The sequence below is a fragment of the Triticum aestivum genome, chromosome 2D (assembly GCF_018294505.1).
Source record: "Triticum aestivum cultivar Chinese Spring chromosome 2D, IWGSC CS RefSeq v2.1, whole genome shotgun sequence".
Lineage (NCBI taxonomy): Eukaryota > Viridiplantae > Streptophyta > Magnoliopsida > Poales > Poaceae > Triticum > Triticum aestivum.
The window spans coordinates 388,727-407,160 of NC_057799.1; the positions used below are offsets into that span (position 1 = coordinate 388,727).

At 46.2% G+C, this 18,434-nt stretch overlaps 1 protein-coding gene and 1 pseudogene across 1 annotated transcript; both read left to right on the forward strand.

Moving 5' to 3' along the window:
- The first annotated feature begins 3,533 nt into the window (after positions 1–3,533).
- Positions 3,534–6,983, forward strand: LOC123050919 (AT-rich interactive domain-containing protein 2). Its single transcript, XM_044473629.1, has 2 exons — positions 3,534–4,417; positions 5,491–6,983. The coding sequence occupies exons 1-2, from the start codon at positions 3,737–3,739 to the stop codon at positions 6,328–6,330; spliced, it is 1,521 nt and encodes a 506-aa protein (XP_044329564.1). The 5' UTR covers positions 3,534–3,736; the 3' UTR covers positions 6,331–6,983.
- A 5,511-nt stretch (positions 6,984–12,494) lies between these two features.
- Positions 12,495–16,518, forward strand: LOC123050920 (uncharacterized; annotated as a pseudogene).
- The last annotated feature ends 1,916 nt before the right edge of the window (positions 16,519–18,434 follow it).

The following is an 18,434-nucleotide window of genomic DNA, read 5'->3' on the forward strand; positions in this document are numbered from 1 at the left end:
AACTATTTCAACGTGTACTTTTCATCTTTTACAATTCGGCTAGCTTATCCCATGCCATGCAAGACGCTACGTCTTGGAGAGGATGGGTTTTGAAGACCATGAAAGTATGGAAACAAAGAAAATTCACCTAAGGACCCATCATGATATAGATTTTGAAGTAAAACTGTATAATTCTGAGAGCGTAACCCATTTTGGTTGCAAAAATTGGGAAGCATTTTGCAAGATGTATGGTTTTGATGAGGGTATGCTTGTCACCATGGATCTTGGTGATCCTGACATCGAGCAAGACAATATGGACATTTGGGTCCTTGTTGATACGCCTCCAATTCTACCGCTATGTGAGTTTCTCAAACATAGTTATTAGCTAATTTATATTGTTCATTTCAAAATAGTTGACAGCTTATTTTGATTGTTCAAACAATGTGCGGAACATGGTAGACAGAACCTACTACACCAATGGCTCTGAGTTAACTTATAAGGAGAAAACTCATCTGGTCGGATTTTGTACTGATATTGAGAATTACAATATGTACAATCAAACTCCTCATCATTATGGTCCTCCATACGTGCCACTAGTGCACGTGGTGAACTACGGTAACTACTATGAAGATACCCTGGTAAGATTTCTTACTATTACGACATCCGTGCATATTTTGCATAGTTCTAGAACTAGTGCATTATCATTGCTAACTATGAAGTTATTACTATGTTTTTCAACAGATAATCCCAGAGAATTGTGTGCCTCATTTGATGTATCAGAATGGTAGGCTTGATGTTTTGAATATACAACCAGGTCATCCTACGAATCTCAACTGTCCATACCGGATTTCTAAAAGAAGTGGAGACATGCAAATCAAAGAATGGAAAAAATGTATGGACAGTCGCAAGGAGCTTCTTGGAAGCAAAAGGAAGCGAGGCGCAAGAATTGGAGACAGGATGATCTCCATTCTCCATAATGGAGAGTCAGGGTCTATATTGTTTTATGCTATTTTACCTTAAAGAGGGTATTTCGGTCCTACCTAATACTGATGATCATGTGCTAAGAACAATTAAGTAGGGTTGGTTCGATGACTGTGAGGATGATGATCGATCGTATGACTTGTTATTAATAACGAGTAGAAGTTGTATGATGATGATTAGTAGGACTTGTTATTGTATATGATGATGCATGATGCGTGCATGAAGAGTTATTATATATCAGCGGGTGAAATGAACATGGATTGGATTGAAGTGAAGGCAACATGCATGTGGTGCGTGTCGAAAGTAGTACAATCCAAACTTGATCAAGTCCGGATTAGTATTACTTTCGACATGCACCACATGTTGCCTTCACTTCAATCTAAGCCATGTTTAGGCATAGCAGTACGTAGCGTTGGTAAACCAAGCACGGAGATATAAGAGAGGACACTTCTCTCTAATAGCTACCTAATAACAACCTAAATTAACCCCCCAAAACCCCCAAACCCCCCCCCCCTTCCAAAACAAAAACAAAAACCTCAGCTCCTGCCAGGTGCTGACGCGTGGATGCCTATTGGTCCCGGTTGGTGACACCAACCGGGACCAAAGGCCCTCCTACCTGGGCTCCCCGCACCGGCCACGTGGACGGCCTTTAGTCCCGGTTCGTGTAAGAACCGGGACTAAAGGGCTAGGGCATTAGTAACGACCCTTTAGTCCCGGTTCCTGAACCGGGACTAAAGGCCCTTATGAACCGGGGTAAAAGCCCCTTTTCCTACTAGTGATCTCTACTGCAAAATGATCCTCAGGTGGTCCTAGTGAGAGAAAAAAGGGAAATTTCCGAGAAACTCGAAATCAATTGAAACCCTAGTTCCTAGATCGGACATAAGTGGTACATAAATGTGGTTAATGGCAATGCTTCATGTAATCTATGTCCTAAGAAACTCAAACATACAAATAATCATCCCAATGAAACCGAAGAATGGCCAAATCCTTGGGAGGAAAAGCTAGGGTTCTTACCGCAACGTGGAGGGGGGGGGGTGGTCCGGGGCTCGTCGTGTTCATGTCTTAATCGGATCGACGGGCTCGCTTCCAGCCATGGTAGTGACATCGCTTGCCATTCCCGCCACCGTTTAGATGGCCCCAAGAAACCGGCCGCCGCCCAAAAGCACTCGAGAGGGGAAAGGGAAAGAAAGGTGCGGGAACGGAAATAATCACAACGGCTGGGTCTTTTTCACCAAATGTCAAGTGATCTGCTCGATGTGGAGGTGGTCAACGTGCCACGGGTGCTAGTCAGACGGACGTGGACGAGTTTAGGATGAGCGATGACACAACTTGCTTTCTTTTAGTACCCAAAATAGTCGTTTTGTAAGATATAGGACTAACTTGACACAAATAAAAAAGAATTAGGACCTCCAATGTATTTTACTCTTTTTTATATTGGCATATATGATGGGAAGCGTTTTCTATCATGCATGCTATAAATAATGTGCATGGATCCACTGTTTGACGTGTTGGAGATTCGTGCACGCGGGGCTCGCTGTAGTACGATGAATTATTACGATACACTCTTGAAGAAGTAGATTACGATACACTCTTGAAGAAGTAGAATCGAGGTGAAGCTAGATAGAAGTTTAGCGATACATTCTCCTTTTACCCCATACATTACTTTGAAACACAATGAAAATCCACCAAAACGTTATGTAAGACTCAGAAACAAGACAAAACTTCGACAAAAACCAAAAAAACACGTGGAACGAATCTCCAGGTGGCCATAGACGATGGATCCATGCATGTTGGCATGGTAAAAGGATAATCTCCGTTGATTATGAGCTTTCTAGAAGCGAGGAGATTCATTCTGACTTGTTTTGTCTTGTTTCATCACTCTCTTCATAGTGGATGTTTCATCACTCTCTTCATAGTGGGTGCCTACTTCTCTCACCTAGTTGCTCACGACTGAAACAAACAGGTTGGTTGCGGCTCGTCGGAGCCACATCTCATACTAGATTGAGAGCATGCCAGACTTCTCGACCGAGGGAGGAGTATGGAAGTGGGGTGAGGCAGGTGAGGAATTAGCGGAGCAAGGTGGGCGCCATGGTGCATGAAACGCGATTAGGGGCATTGCAAAAACAAAAACAAAAACACTTACCGACGGGGATGTTAGGGATTCACGGGATCACACGATGCTAGGGGGCAGTGGCTGCGCTGCAGGGTGGGGCGGGGCGTCCATGTCGTGCATGTTGGCGGCTCCATGCAATGAACGAAGGCGGTGCCAGAGGAAATAGTCGGGCAACGCTATCTAGGTCAAAGCGTTCGGGCAAGGGGTGGCAGGCCGTCGAGCGGCTTCGGAGCGAGGCGATCCCACTGGGTGAGGATAACCCGCTTTAAAAAAAAAGATAACCCGCTTACATCATCTTGTTATACTTGCTTTTGCTCTTCATGGACGATGGGCTCTTTCCGGAGACATCTAGAAATAAGTAAGGAGAATACTTCCGAAATCTGTTCGGCTTGTTAGGACTATAGTATAAATTACCCCAACCACCAAGACAGACGGCAATTTGATCTCACAACTACCCAAATTTGCCTAAAGTAATTGCTCCAAATATTTGCCAAATTTTGAAAAATATTTAAACACACAAGCTCAACTTTGTTTCCCCATCCACCCAACCCAAACCCTAGAGAGAAAAAAAGGAAGGAAAAAATCAGCAAAAAAAGAGAGAGAAAATGCGCCGCCGTTGTTCGCCGTCGTGACCCCGCCGCCGGCGAGGCCTCCCCCGCGTCCATGGATCTTTCCGCCGCAAGCGCCCTCGCCGTCCTCAGCAAGCTGCAGCTCCTCGGCTTCTGCGTCGGCCTCCAGATCCCCGACGACGCCGCCGACCCCTCCGAGGTGTTCGACACCATCCTCGCCGCGTTCCTGGGCGAGGTCTACCCCGGCGAGCGCGATGCGCGCCCGCTCCCGGCCGCCCTCGGCGACGGGCGCCGCGTGGACCTCTTCCGCCTCTTCACCGCCGTCCGCGCCGCCGGCGGCTACGCCGTGGTCTCGTCGCCCTCTGCCGGCGTCTGGGCCGCAGCCGCCGGATCCGCGGCCCTCGCCGCGCCCGTCAAGCTGATCTATGCCAAGTACCTCGGCGCGGTGGAGCGCTGGATCCAGAGGCTCCCGGAGGCGCAACCACCGCCGTCTGACGAGATGCGGCAGGAGCTGCTCTGCGTCCGCGGTGCCAATGGAGTTGAGATGGAGGACTGCAATGGGAGGGATCAGCGGCATGGCGCGCTCAAGAGGAAGAGGGAAGACATTGCTGGGATGCTGGATTGGGTGAGGGGGCTCGCCGAGACTGTCTCGGAGGAGGGCGCCATCGCTGCCGGGTTGGCGGATGGATACTTTCCGGTGGCATTGGCGGCGCGGGAGGCGGTGTCCAGGAAGAGGGCACGCCGCGCAAGCGTGACCAACGGCGCGCTCTTGCAGGTGATTCCGACACCTTTGATAAACTTGTTGCTGAAGATAATGTTTGACATATTGGTATTGCATCACTGCACTGCACTGCACATATATAGACAGACATACATACAGAATTGGCATTGGATTACTTCAGCAATACATACATACATACAGAGGAATATTGTTAGCTGGCAACATCTATCTGTATCCCTTTGATCTTCTACATTAGTTTAGGCCCTGTTTCGATTGTCGTTTTCCTTTTAAATACCCCTGTAAAAGATACACCGAAGGATAAGATTGTCGTTTTGTTTCCAGCTGAAATTTGCCCGTGGTCGGTAATTTAAAGGCCTTAGTGCCACTGGACTGTACTAGTGGAGATCCACATGTTAGATAATTTGTTCTATTTCCCCTAAACATAAGTAAAATTAAAATTCATGCTTCAGGTCTTACCAGTCTTTTCATTAGTGCTTTAAGGCCTGAACACCCTTGTAAATTTATTATTTGGCTAGCTACCCTACAAATGGAGCATTGCCGTTCCTTTTCTTTCTAATTTTGATTGTGCAGATTGGATGCTGGTAAAAGAGCATTTAGAAGAGTATTTAAAAGGAGCATTTAACTACTTCTATCTTCATTTTGGTGACGTGGTATATAGTTCGGGCAAAATGTGTCAACTTCCCATTTGCTGTCTTGATGTGTTACAACCTCTGGAGGGATACACGGATCCTACCAGAGGGCAAAATCTGGCCTAACCCTGCTTAAGCATTACACTGTGCACAATTTAAGCTACAGTATCTTTGCTCCCTGATGTTCGCTCATGTATCATTGGGATGACGGATACTATAAATAGAGCTATGAAATCTCCCTGATGCTTTGGCCCCGGATATTACCTGTCGGGTACTGTGGGTGGTGGAAGGGGCCAGCAGGGAGAGATATAGAATGGAGGGGTTGGAACTTTTTTTTTGTCTGCTTCATTGCCTTAAAGATGATAGTCCTCTATAAATAGAGCTATGAAATCTTACCTTTCTGGCTAAGCCGATTACTTGGCAACTGGATACACTTCTTATTCATAGTAACTGAACGTTTTTTTTCTGATGGCGCAGGAAATTGGTTGCAGGTGCTGCAGGAGTACCACCTGTGCCAGAATTGGTGTTCAATGCAGCAAAATTGTTCAACAACCTGGTTCGGATGCTAATAAACTAACAAGAGTTGTTGATGTGAATGGATCCTCAACGGTCATAGAACAGGCGAGCAGTGTGAACGGACAGTTGAAGCATTCTAAAAGTCAGCAGAGGAACAAACTACTAGTGGGCTCCAATTATCAAGCAGTGGTGCCACAGTGGACCGGCGTTCCGCCTGAAAATTACGGCGATCCGGAAACCCTCAAATGGCTGGGCACAAAAATCTGGCCTCCAGAAAATGAGAAGAAAATAACCCCAACCTACCATGACCGTATTGGCAAAGGCAGAGAATATGTCTGCAGCTGCAACATCCCGCGATCAGTAGAATGTGTCAGGTTTCACATTGCAGAAAGGCGGCTTCAGCTGAGACGTGAACTCGGCTCTGCTTTCTACCAGTGGGGATTTGACCGTATGGGCGAGGAGGTTGCCCTTTCTTGGACGGATGAAGAGGAGGCAAGTTTCAAGGCTGTAATGCAGACCTATGCGCCATCTCCAGCAAGGAATTTGTGGAACCATCTCCAGTCATCCTTCCGCTGGAAGCCGAGGAAAGAACTTGTGAGCTATTATTTTAATTGTTTTCTGCTTAGGCGGAGGTGTTACCAGAATAGGACCGCACCAAAGAAGATAGATAGTGATGATGAGGAAGAGACAGAGTTTAGGTTTTTGGGAAACCGTATGGGACAAAGTGCAACCAAGTATGACAGCACCAAGCGCACCGTTTGCATCCAAAGGACTCACTGCATGGATCTGGATGATGAGTAGTTGCTGATTGATTACATTCTAGGAGGCTGGTTGAAGTCTGTTAAGGAGTTTGGATTTATAAATGGTCCCCATTCATTGATTTGGTTGACATTGCACATGAGTTGCTGTGAGCAAAGAGTTAGACCATTTTGCTTACTGTCTTGTCTTCAGAGCCGTGCCAGCAATCGAAGTTTTGACATGGACTTGTATCCCAGAAGTAAAAAAAAAAATGCACTGGTATTTATTTTTGAAACAGAGAACTGCAGGGGAGGCCCCAACTGTAAACTTGATTTGTACAAGTGAGGGATGAGGAGGATATATAGAGGCAGAGCTGATCCAAGCCAGTTGCCATCTTTGGGGCTGAGAGGATTAATATGTTGTATACATTGTGGAATAGTATGTTGTTATCGGAGAGAACCTGAGTGAGTGGTATCATCATGTATACCTGTATCCTCTGTGGATTGACATGTACATTGACCAGTAGGTAAAAGTATAACTGACAGTAGCCCGTTCCGGTCGTATTTCTCTCTCTAGATATGGAGTGATGACATAGGAATGGTATGTTGAGGTTAGTGTTGTGAAACTAATGTTGCAGTTGTTGTTTGTTGTAGACTGAGCATGTCTGTTTTATTTATTTGGGGTTTCGGCATCTGAATAAGAACATGTCTGTTTTAGTCTATGAGTTGTTTCTTTTCTTTCTTTTGAGCTATAAATAGATGTCAAATATTATCAACCTTGGGAAATATTATCAACATTTACTCCTCTGTCACATATTAACCGACAGATAAATGGGAACCGGCTTTAGCATAGCATAGTCTGATCTGATGTACTAGAATTTAGTTCTTTGGTGGTGCTGTGCTGTGTAGGTTTGGTGGTGCAAGATGACGGCTTCATCTTGCTGCTTTTGACTGCTGCCGAGTGGGTTTTGATCTGAAGAATAAACAGGAGCTAGCTAACTGAGGTTGGTTTCTACGTACGTATTTGGTTTGGTTAGCCATCCCGTGGTTAATTTTTTGTGTGCATAATTTGGCTGGACATGTTTATGTTTGTAGTAGTACTGTAACCAAATCTGAGAGGAGTCTGCAACTGTAAACTAGCTTGTCCGTGTGAGTGATGCATCCCGTCGTTTAATATTGTTGCTGCATTGCACGCATTATGCTGTTGCGGCTTGGTCCCCTTTTTTTTTTGTCCAAAGGAGAAAAGGGGGAAATAAATACAATATATGCTGCCTTTTGCCCTTTCATTCAATTATTAAGCCTGAACATGTAAAGGGGAAGCTTGAGAGTTTATTAATAATAGACGCTTTACATGTTCAGGCTTCATAGTTACGTAGTTAATTTCCCAGATATGAATGCAATTCTTGCTCTTTCCCTAATAAAATTATGAATGTTCAGGCTTATAATAGAATTACAAAACAAATCACAACACACTGCTGCTTGTTCACTCATCAGTGCATACTCCTAATGAATCTCTCGCTTCTTCTTCTTCTTATTGTTGCAGCTCTTTACACATATTCTTTGATCCCTCTTCCATAATAGAACATAAATATACAGGCTGAGACAGATGTTCCAGGATATATCAGTCGTCGAATGTGTTAGGTTTCATTTTACAGGCTGAGACGTGAACCTGCTTCTGCTTTCTATCACTGAGGAGATGGTACTTTCGTGGCAGATGAAGAGGAGGCGAATTTTCATGCGGCAACTTTTTTTATTTTCTTGTGAGCTACTTTTTTCGACAATGGGAGGATTTTATTGACTCAAAATGAAGTATCAAGAAGATACAAAACATGATGAGCCCACACCCGGCCTCTGCATAGCTAAGATGCACACAGCCAACACCAACACACACAAACACGCCGGCAATTAGTAAAGTCATAAGACCAAAGCTATGCATAGGCGAGGAAAAAAACAAAAAAGTCCCAAAGCAATCAGATCAGCGATCGCCAAAACTACAACAATGACCATATCTGCACCAACCATATCATGACACCACATGGACGATGAGGTCTTCAACAGCAACACCTTCAGGAAGCTAGGGAGCGACGCTCAAGCGTCATCGTCACCGGATGCAGCCACAAAGGCCAGAATCTAGGTTTTCACCCTGAAGAATCAGTCCGAAGCATGTCCGAGCAATGTCTTCAACAAGGTAATGACGTAAAAAATATCGCCATTGCCAGGTATGACCAACTCCGATCGAACCTAGGCTTTCACCCCGGAGCTCTAGACCGGGTGCTCGAATAGCACCATCATCAAAGTCACTCATGTGTTGTCGCCATCATTTTTCCGCAATCCCAGCAGTACATGCGATGTGTCGTCGCCGCTGCACAACCATCTCTCTGCATCAAGCCGCCGTCCGTAGTTTTGCATTTCACCGCCGAAGTCAACCGCCGGATCTCGAGAGATGAACCCTCCCTAAGACCTTCGGATGACCACCGCCGTCGTGGAGTCGTAGGAGGCCAGTCACCACCAAACAGGTCGACCGGATCTGGATCACCACCACCAAGCTTTCCAGATCTGAATCAAGGCAACGTACCAGCTGCCTGACTACAGATCCGACTGTCTGGCATACCGTAGACAGTCGTCGGCTCCAAGACTCCGGCCGCCCGCACACCGGCACTAGGCCAGCGCCGAGCAGAACCGCGTGGAGGCCGGCGTCCGCGCGTGCACTACAGATCCGCGCTGGGAGAACGTGCGCCTGCTGCCCTCGGACTGCCGGCTGCCACCACGCCGCGGCCCTCGCACGCTAGCCGCGTTAGCACGGGACAAGTCCGGCCGCGAGCCCGCGAAGCTGGGATCCATCAGGACTGACCCAGCTCACAAGTAACGCATGCTGTGCCGGTGCAGCCCGCCGAGCCGCGTGGCCTCACGCCTCTGTCAGGATGAGCGGCCCCCTCGCGACCCCCACCCAAGGAGAGAGGAGTAGGACCCGCCGCCACCAACGCTGAACGGGCTTTGCCCGGCGGCGCTCGTCGGCAGGTTGCGGCGGCTCGCGACACGCCCAGATCGCCCCGCGGGGGAGCGACCGGGGCGTCAGTCAACTTAATCAACTTATTTACTCTTCTGTCGCAAATTAACCGACGGACAAATGGGAACCATACTATACAGATTTCAGTTTTAACCTATTGATGTTATCATTGGCCTAAGTAACTTAGTTCTGTTTCTCAAGACGAGGCCCACCTGTACGCTGAACTGTTCGGATGCGGGTTGGGTCAGTTTTCGATCACATATTTGGGGATACAGATACATTATCGGAGACTCACAAATGCTGAATAGAAACACGTCGAGGAGAGACTGCAAAAAAGACTTAGAAGTTAGAAAGGTAAACTGTTGTCTCTGGGTGAAAGATTGGTCCTCATAAATTCAGTACTTAGTAATATGGTACTATATATGATTTCCTTCTTCCAATTACCGAAAGGAGTTTTATATATATTAGATTACTTCCGATCAAGATTCTTTTGGCAAGGAGATAGCGAGAGAAAGAAATATCGATTGGCTAAATGGAGTGTGGTTTTCCGTCCCAAAGACCAAGGCGGGTTGGGCATTCATGACCTTGAGGTTAAGAATAGGGCCCTCCTCGGCAAATGGTTGTTTAAATTACTAACGAAAGATGGTGTTTGGCAAACCCTCCTAAGGAGGAAATATGTGGGTTCCAAGGCGGTATCCCAAGTATATTGGAAGCCTGGGGATTCCCACTTTTGGGCAGGTCTAATGGCTACGAAGAAACATTTCTTTTGCTATGGATCCTTCTCGATTAAGGGTGGCTCGGAAATTATATTCTGGAAGGACAAGTGGCTAGGAAATGCCATACTCCGGGAACAATATCCGGCTCTATACAACATTGTGCGCCACAAAGGTGATACTATCGCCACGGTAATGGAATCATTTCCGCCAAATGTGATGTTCAGAAGAGACTTAATTGAACCCAGACTCCAATCGTGGAATATTCTGCTCCAACGGTTGTCCACGGTGCAATTGTCACATGGGTCTGATGTATTCCGATGGAACCTCCATGGGAATGGACAATTCTCAGTGGATTCTATGTATAGAGCGTTAATCCAGTCCGATGTGCCAGTTGTTAATAATAAGAAGATCTGGAAGATGAAGATACCTCTTAGAATAAAATCTTTGCATGATATCTTCGTCGCGGAGTCATTCTTACTAAAGATAACCTTATTAAGAGGAATTGGCATGGAAGCCCGCAATGTGTATTTTGTCACCATGAGGAGACAATAAAACATTTATTCTTCCAATGCAAATTGGCTCGTTCTATATGGCTAGTCATCCAAATAGCTTCTGGCTTGTATCCTCCCTGTAGTGTTACTAATGTATTTGGCAACTGATTACATGAGATTGATCACAGGTTTAGAACTCTTCTCGGGGTGGGAGCGCTTGCCGTTATTTGGTCGCTTTGGCTATGTAGGAATGATAAGGTTTTTAACGATAAAAGTACTTCTCTGTTGCAGGTTATCTACAGATGTATCGGGACTCTTCGTTTATGGTCCTCTCTACAACGCGTGGAGAATCGAGGCCTGTTTACGGAGGTGTGTACACGATTGGAGGCTACGGCGAGGGATACTTTTACCCAACATGGGTGGCAGCTTGATCTAAGGATTGCCCCCCCTCCAGATTAGGCGTTATACGGACTCTACATGTTTCGTTGTAATTCACCGTTTTATTTTTATTTTGTGTGAGAGGATCTTATTTGGCTGTCCTTTTCTTGCTAACCAGGGATATATAAGTGATTAAATAAAAACTCAGGGTCTTTTAGCAAAAAAATTGCCACGTCATCACATGATAGGGGTCCCGTCGGTCAGATACAACGTCAATACACTGTTATACATGACTTAGACTGTTTTGCAGCAATTAGGCGCTGAGATGGTACCAATCCGTGAGTAGGTGCTGAAGTGTGGTACTAACATGCAATTAACTCCGCTCCATCTGTTCTCCCCCGCGTCCGCCACCGAGAGCAGCCTGCTGCGGCATGACCGGGGCTGCCTGAAGTGACTGGACGCGCGACCAGCATCGACTGTGTTATACGCCAGCTTCAGCAGCCTGGCGTGCATGCCCACGCAGGACCCGATGAAGACGGCGTGGGGCATCGCTGGTAGTGGCATGTCGTTCCTCTGTGTGTTCCAGCCGGCAGCCCTGATCGCCGCGGACAGGTTCGAGCGCCGACGCGCGGGAGCGGCATCGTGGTTGAGTAGGCGCCGCAGGAAAAGGTGCTCCGGTACGCGGCCGTGGCCGAGTTGTGCACGCAGGACGGGCGGAACTCGACGACGGAGAGTGTGTGCGACGGCGTGCCGATGTTGTGCTGCCCGGACTTCGGCAACCAGATGGGGCACACCAGGTACGTGGAGCATGAGTGGAGAGTGGACTTCGAGGTCACCGCCTCGCCGGTGAGCTAGAGAAGGGCAACATGGACGCCGCCCATCCGATGGCTCGTCACATGCAGCAAAGTCACCCAGATGCTGGCACGGGCCAGGGCAGGCGAGATAAAGAAGTTGACGAAGGAGTGTGCACATATTCCCAAGCGCCTGCGGCTTTGCGGCCGCAGCTTCAGCCGGACCTACGCGACCACGGCCAGTTCGGGTTCCATTCGCTCCTCCGCCGCGTGGTCCCATGCTCCCAACCCGCGGCATCGCTTCCTCTAGGGGCATCTTAGTTATGCAGAGGCCGAGTGTAATGCTTAATTTTTTTAAGTAATAAAGCGCCCCTTTTCGAAAAATCAATCAATCGACTGACAGGGGAGTCATAGTACTGGTGCATTATATCAACATTTTATCCTCTTTTTTTTTTGCAATTGAGTAGCGTAGTCTGCCGTGCAGTTTCGCTGACTCCAACACAATTGATGGCATTTCAGGTGAATCGGTGCTTGCATTCTTTGAATCTTTGCACTGCATCACATGTATGCAAACTGCATGCTGGATATATTTCCTCCATGGCTGCTTGCGGGGTTCTTATTTTTATGTTTTTCATGAAAAAGAGAAGAAGAGAAAGAAAAAATCTGTGAGTCCCTCCCTCCGACACACCTTTCGATATTGCTTGGAATCCAGGCCCCACCCTGCTTTTCTTTATTCAAAGAAAAAGAAAAAGAAAAAGAAAAAGGAAAGGAGGAAGAAGCAGACAGCTCAATCTTTATTCTTGAAGTAACTCGAGCCTCAAGCAAAGCACCATCTTAGCTTTGTCCAAAACTAAAGCCAAAGAAAGAAGCAACACAGGCAAGACCATCAAATCTTCGTCCATTGTTCCTCCTTCATCTGGCATAAGCAATAGGTCAGCACACCAGCCTACTGATTAAGGTACTATCAAAACTATTAATACGGTTCTTGTGCTACATAGTATATAATTTCTCTTGTAAATTGCTTGCAGTTTCTTTTCTTTCCAAAACATCATCATATATATATATATATTTTTTCATTATGCTTCGAGTAACAATTACTCTCTTGTGGTAACTAACTAGCAGGTGGGAGCTGCAATTAAATCATCTTGAGCTGCAAATTTGATCGATGGGTTAGATTTGTGCATCTTCTTGTCGTCATGCCTCGAAAGGTATGAATTTGTCTGCGTACAAATGCATGCATGCATGCATGCAATTCTCACACTAGTGTAGTCTAGTATTATTACTTTCTTCTACGTTATATATGTATGTCAGAGATGGCTGTCTTAATTAGTTGGTTCTTGAATAAAATTGTCATACCTTCAAGATTTGGTTAGGTGTTCATTAGCCCCAACCAAAACACACCATAACACATTGGCGATGACCTGCCGCCTGCAATTAACACACAGACACTCAAACTATGGTCAACAGGCTTACTGTGAGCCTACACACAGACACACAGACACTCAAAACTACGGACAGCACATATAGTTAGTGTCCATCCTTTGGCTATAACGAGAAGAGAATAATAAAACAAAATTAGGCGCACCTTCTTCAATTGGTAGATGAAAACTGCTAATTGCCATCAACTTACTAATGCAGTATATTACTCCGGACACCATTGAAGAAGCGGTGCAGACAATAATCCCTTATCTAGAGGACACAAGCAGTAATGCACACAAGGCCATCTATTTTGATGGATGGAATGGGCTGGGTGCTTCGGCGGTGCTTAGAGCCATAGCCAAAGACCCTCCGCCGTCTCTGCTGAACAGATTCGACAAGATCATCCACGTCGATTGCTCGAGGTGGAAAAGCCGACGAGCACTCCAGAGGACAATCGCACAAGAACTCAAGCTTCCTCAAAGGGTAATGGATATGTTTGATAGACAAGACGAAGAAGATGATTTCAAAGGGGCAGATGAAGGGTCCAGAGCTGAGATACAAGATGTTGGGGCAGAGATCTATCAGGTTGTACAACAAGAGAAACAATTACTGGTCTTCCATAATGGGAGCGGCAACACAATTGACCTGAATGATTTTGGCATTCCTCTGTCAGTGTGGGGTAGTCGAGTATTGTGGACATTTCGAGGGAGGCTCCGACTCAGCCCAGGAATTAGTAATAAGGTGGATAATTCACATCCTTTTCTTTATCATGACTGGACTGCTTTGAGGTGGAATTATTTGTTGCAAAAAGAGGCTAGAGAAATTTCTGGGTACACAGATAAGCTTGGTGAAGTATCCGAAGAGTGTTGCTTGTATCTGTTGTCATTAAATTCTCAAGGAGGCAATATCATGGACTATGACTGGGCCACCCATGCTTCTAATTATTGGGTCTGTGATGGGATTATACAAGGAGGCCATGGTGACGAAGCATGGGAGGCTGCAGCTGCTCTGCATCAACACATAAATATAGAGGATTATTCGTCTAATGCACTGCCCTCTTTTGGTCATGAACTGAAGACTCCTCCTAAACGGTGGATATTTTCCAAAGAGAGCTCTGTTGTGCATCCAGAGTCAACGTCCTTTTTCCTTACTACAGTTGCAAATCCTTCATTGAGACACTTACCTTATGACATGTTTCATCAATCGGACAAACTTTGTGTGCTCAAGTTATGCCGCTGCACCTTCAATTTTTCCTCTCCTCCTTTTCATTGTTGCCACAAGTTAAGATTCCTTGGATTAGATAGTTGCCAGGATCTACAACCAGAACAAGACAAGAAGCAAGATAGACAAACAATGGATTTTTTTAAGAGCCTATGGGTGATAGACATATGCAAATACAGATTGGGATCTGCCTGCATCACCAGAGATAATAGAGAAGATGGCTGCAAACATTAGGGAGGTACATATAAAGAAAGGAAGGATTTGGTGCCACAATTTTGCATGGCGACAACTGCAGAGCCTTCACAAGCTTCGAGTGAGTGAGCCCACTTCCCCTTGGCAAACGTGCAAAATGGATGAATTCATAGACATGGTGAAGTTGGAGTTCCTTGACTTGACTGGGGATAGTACAATTCAAGTTTTGCCAAGTATGTCAGGGGCAACCAGTCTCAAGATTTTGGTTCTCGACGGTTGTGTTGGATTGGAACATGTTGGCCCCGAAGGACTGCCACCCTCACTTGAATCCTTCAGCTTGGATGCACGTGCCACAGAGGATGATAAAAAGGAGGCCAAAATCTCTCGTATCTCTTTGGCTGGTTGTGCAAGATTGGTGAACTTCAGATTGTGTGGATCACTTCCAAATCTTGAGGACCTAGATCTATCAGGCACATTGGTCAAAACACTAGACCTCAAAGATCAGATGGTGCAGGCTCGAAGACTCCAAAAAATTATTCTATTGGGATGTATGCAGCTCCTTTCCATTCTATGGCCAAAAAATGGGATGCCAAAAGATACATTGTTAAGTATTGATTGCTCAGTCTGTCATGTTCAAGCAGAATTTCATCAAGCATATGCTACTATAATGGACATAAGGTTTCTTCAGACCTTGGTATTAGAGAGTAATGTTGACTTATGCTGGAAGAGTACTAGGTTCCATTTGAAGCTATGTGTCCCAGCTTGTAGCAACAAAGTTGAGGATCAAAGCAATAAGAAGAACACTGCCATTGGTAGTAGCGCACCGCAGATAATGGGTCCTCCTCGACCGAAGTCATTAATACCCAATGCTTACATCACGTACATGGATTTTATTGCTAACAACATTACTGTTGATGATGGCTATAATAGTGCACCGCAGTTTCAGCCGTTGGGCTCTCATGTGGAGATTGGTGATGGAATTAGTTTCACTAGAATGGAGAGCACACGAGCAATGAGGGCTACCATCTTTGTGATGAACAAGGCCAAGTCGTTGCATGTGCACGACAATTCTTCCGTCAGCACTGTCATCCCGGAACACATGATGTCCAAAGAAAATGAGGAACTTATATGGGAACATCTGGAATCTTGTCATGTGGTGAGATGCCCCAAGATGCATACGGTCTTCAATATTGTCTGGGGATATTGCAAATTTGAAGAACTAGTTGAGTTTTGGGCGGCTGATCTCCCGACGACCCATTGCATTTGGAGCAAAGAGAGGACACTCAATGCTGAAGATAATCTCTCCTTTGCGAAACTGCAGAGCATACACCTGTTCTCCTGCCCGAGGCTCACATTTGTCCTCGTGATGTCGGTGCTATACACCTTGAGAAGCTTGGAGACACTTCACATTTCTTTTTGTGGTGATCTGAGGAAAGTGTTCCCCGTGGAGCCAGAGATTCTGACAAGAATAGCTACGAACCATAAAGGTGCATTGGAGTTCCCAAACCTGAAGCGTATCTACCTGCATCAACTCTTCAAGCTGCAACAGATATGCGAGGCCAAGATGTTTGCTCCCAAGCTTGAGACCATCAGGGTAAGGGGATGTATAGCAAGCAAGCAAATTGTTTGATCTACTCCTTTATGCATTCGGTGATCAATTCATTTGTTTTGGCATTCCCTGTGTTGTGTAGGTTTGATGGACGGATGGCCGACGTATCTCGCTGCTTTCCACCCTTCACACTGCAAGCCAAATTGGGTGTGTTTTCTTGCCAAGATGGTGGAATGTGTGTTTCCCTTCCTGAAGAAAGAATAAAGTGGTGCTTGCTTGATGCCGCAAGACCTATGTATCATTGTTAGTGTTGTTTGTTTTCTGCTCATGTGTGTGCTGAGTATGCCGCTCAGATCAGTTTGCAATGTGTGCTGTTATTCATATTCAGTACAGCAGCATAGCATGTGTACGTATGCTGGACTGAGAATGCAAGGCTTGGTGTGACGTACATGGATTATATATCAACTGAGTATTTATTTATTTGGTTCCATTACCTAGTGTAGAAAGAATACGTAGTGCAACTCCCATGGAGTCGGTCACAATATATACACAGGATGTCACCATACGCCCTCATTAGTTCCCAAAACAATCGAACCGCGACAAAAGGGGCCTTTAGTCGCGGTTCGGAAGGAGACCCGCGACCAACTATCTGGGCCCAGCGCGCTCGGTCGACAGCTGGCGGACGGGAGAGGCTTTAGTCCCGGTTGGCCTGGCCAACCGGGACTAAAGGTCCCCGAAGGCCTTCAGTCGCGGTTGGCCAGGCCAACCGGGGCTAAAGGCCCATCCAGCTGGCGGACGGGAGGGGCTTTAGTCCCGGTTGGCCTGGCCAACCGGGACTAAAGGCCCATCCCTATATATAGGACTCAGCTCACTTCACTTCACTCAGCTCACTTCACAATTTTCAGAAGGGGGTGGTGGGTTTGCTTTTGGTTCCTCCTATGCACACAAGGTGTTCGATGAAATGCCCGAGAGCCTGAAACAAACATGATATGAAGTGTCCGAGCCACACTTGAGCTTTCTCATTTATTTTTCCTCCGCGATCGCGGTTAGCAACTTGAACCTTTCATGTGTCATTGATAAAATATGCATGTGTGTAGTTCATTGTTTAATTTGTATTATTTTTAGCTAGTTAGTTTAACAAATGCATGATGGTTAATTATATACTTTATATAATAATAATGCAGATGAATCGGCAATGGATGAACGGTCCCCGACTCTCCGGCGAGTTCACTACGGGTTTGAAAGATTTCCTCGTAGTGGCAAATGCGAACAAGCAGCGAGGTTTTATTATCTGTCGATGTGCTGTCTGTAAGAATCAGAAGGGTTACTCCTCCTCAAGAGAGGTTCACATGCACCTGCTTCGGCACGGTTTCATGCGAAGCTATAATTGTTGGACCAAGCATGGAGAAAGAGGGGTTAGAATGGAAGAAGATGAAGAAGGGGATGATATCGATGACAACTATCATGATCATTTCGGTGATACTTTCATGGAGGATGATGCTGAAGGTGGGGAAGGGTTAGGTGAAGGTGAAGAAGAGGCACATGATGAGCCCGCTGATGATCTTGGTCGGACCATTGCTGATGCACGGAGACGCTGCGAAACTGACAAGGATAGGGAGAATTTGGATCGCATGTTAGAGGATCACAAAAAGTCGTTGTATCGAGGATGCGATAATAGTCTGAAAAAGCTAGGCTGCACACTGGATTTGCCAAAATGGAAGGCACAGGAAGGTGTAGGTGACTCATCATTTGAAAATTTGCTGAAAATGTTGAAGAATATGTTTCCGAAGAATAACGAGTTGCCCGCCAGTACGTACGAAGCAAAGAAGGTTGTCTGCCCTCTAGGTTTAGAGGTTCTGAAGATACATGCATGCATTAACGACTGTATCCTCTACCGCGGTGAATACGAGAATTTGAATGAATGCCCTGTATGCACTGCATTGCGTTATAAGATCAGAGGCGATGACCCTGGTGACGATGTTGAGGGCGAGAAACCCAGGAAGAGGGTTCCTGCCAAGGTGATGTGGTATGCTCCTATAATACCACGGTTGAAACGTCTGTTCATGAACAAAAAGCATGCCAAGTCGTTGCGATGGCACAAAGAGGGCCGTAAGTCCGACGGGGAGTTGAGACACCCCGCTGATGGAACGCAATGGAGAAAGATCGACAGAGTGTTCAAAGATTTTGCAGCTGACGCAAGGAACATAAGAGGCGCGACTAAAGGGGGGGGGGGTCTTTAGTCGCGCATATTTAGTCCCGGTTGCACAGCCGGGACTAAAGGCTGTTGCGAACCGGGACTAAAGGGCTTTTTTCTACCAGTGTGTCTTGCGTGACAAGGAAACTAATCCTACCATATCTTTAGGAGTCAACTATACAAGGCTAGAGAAGATAGGAATAGCAATAC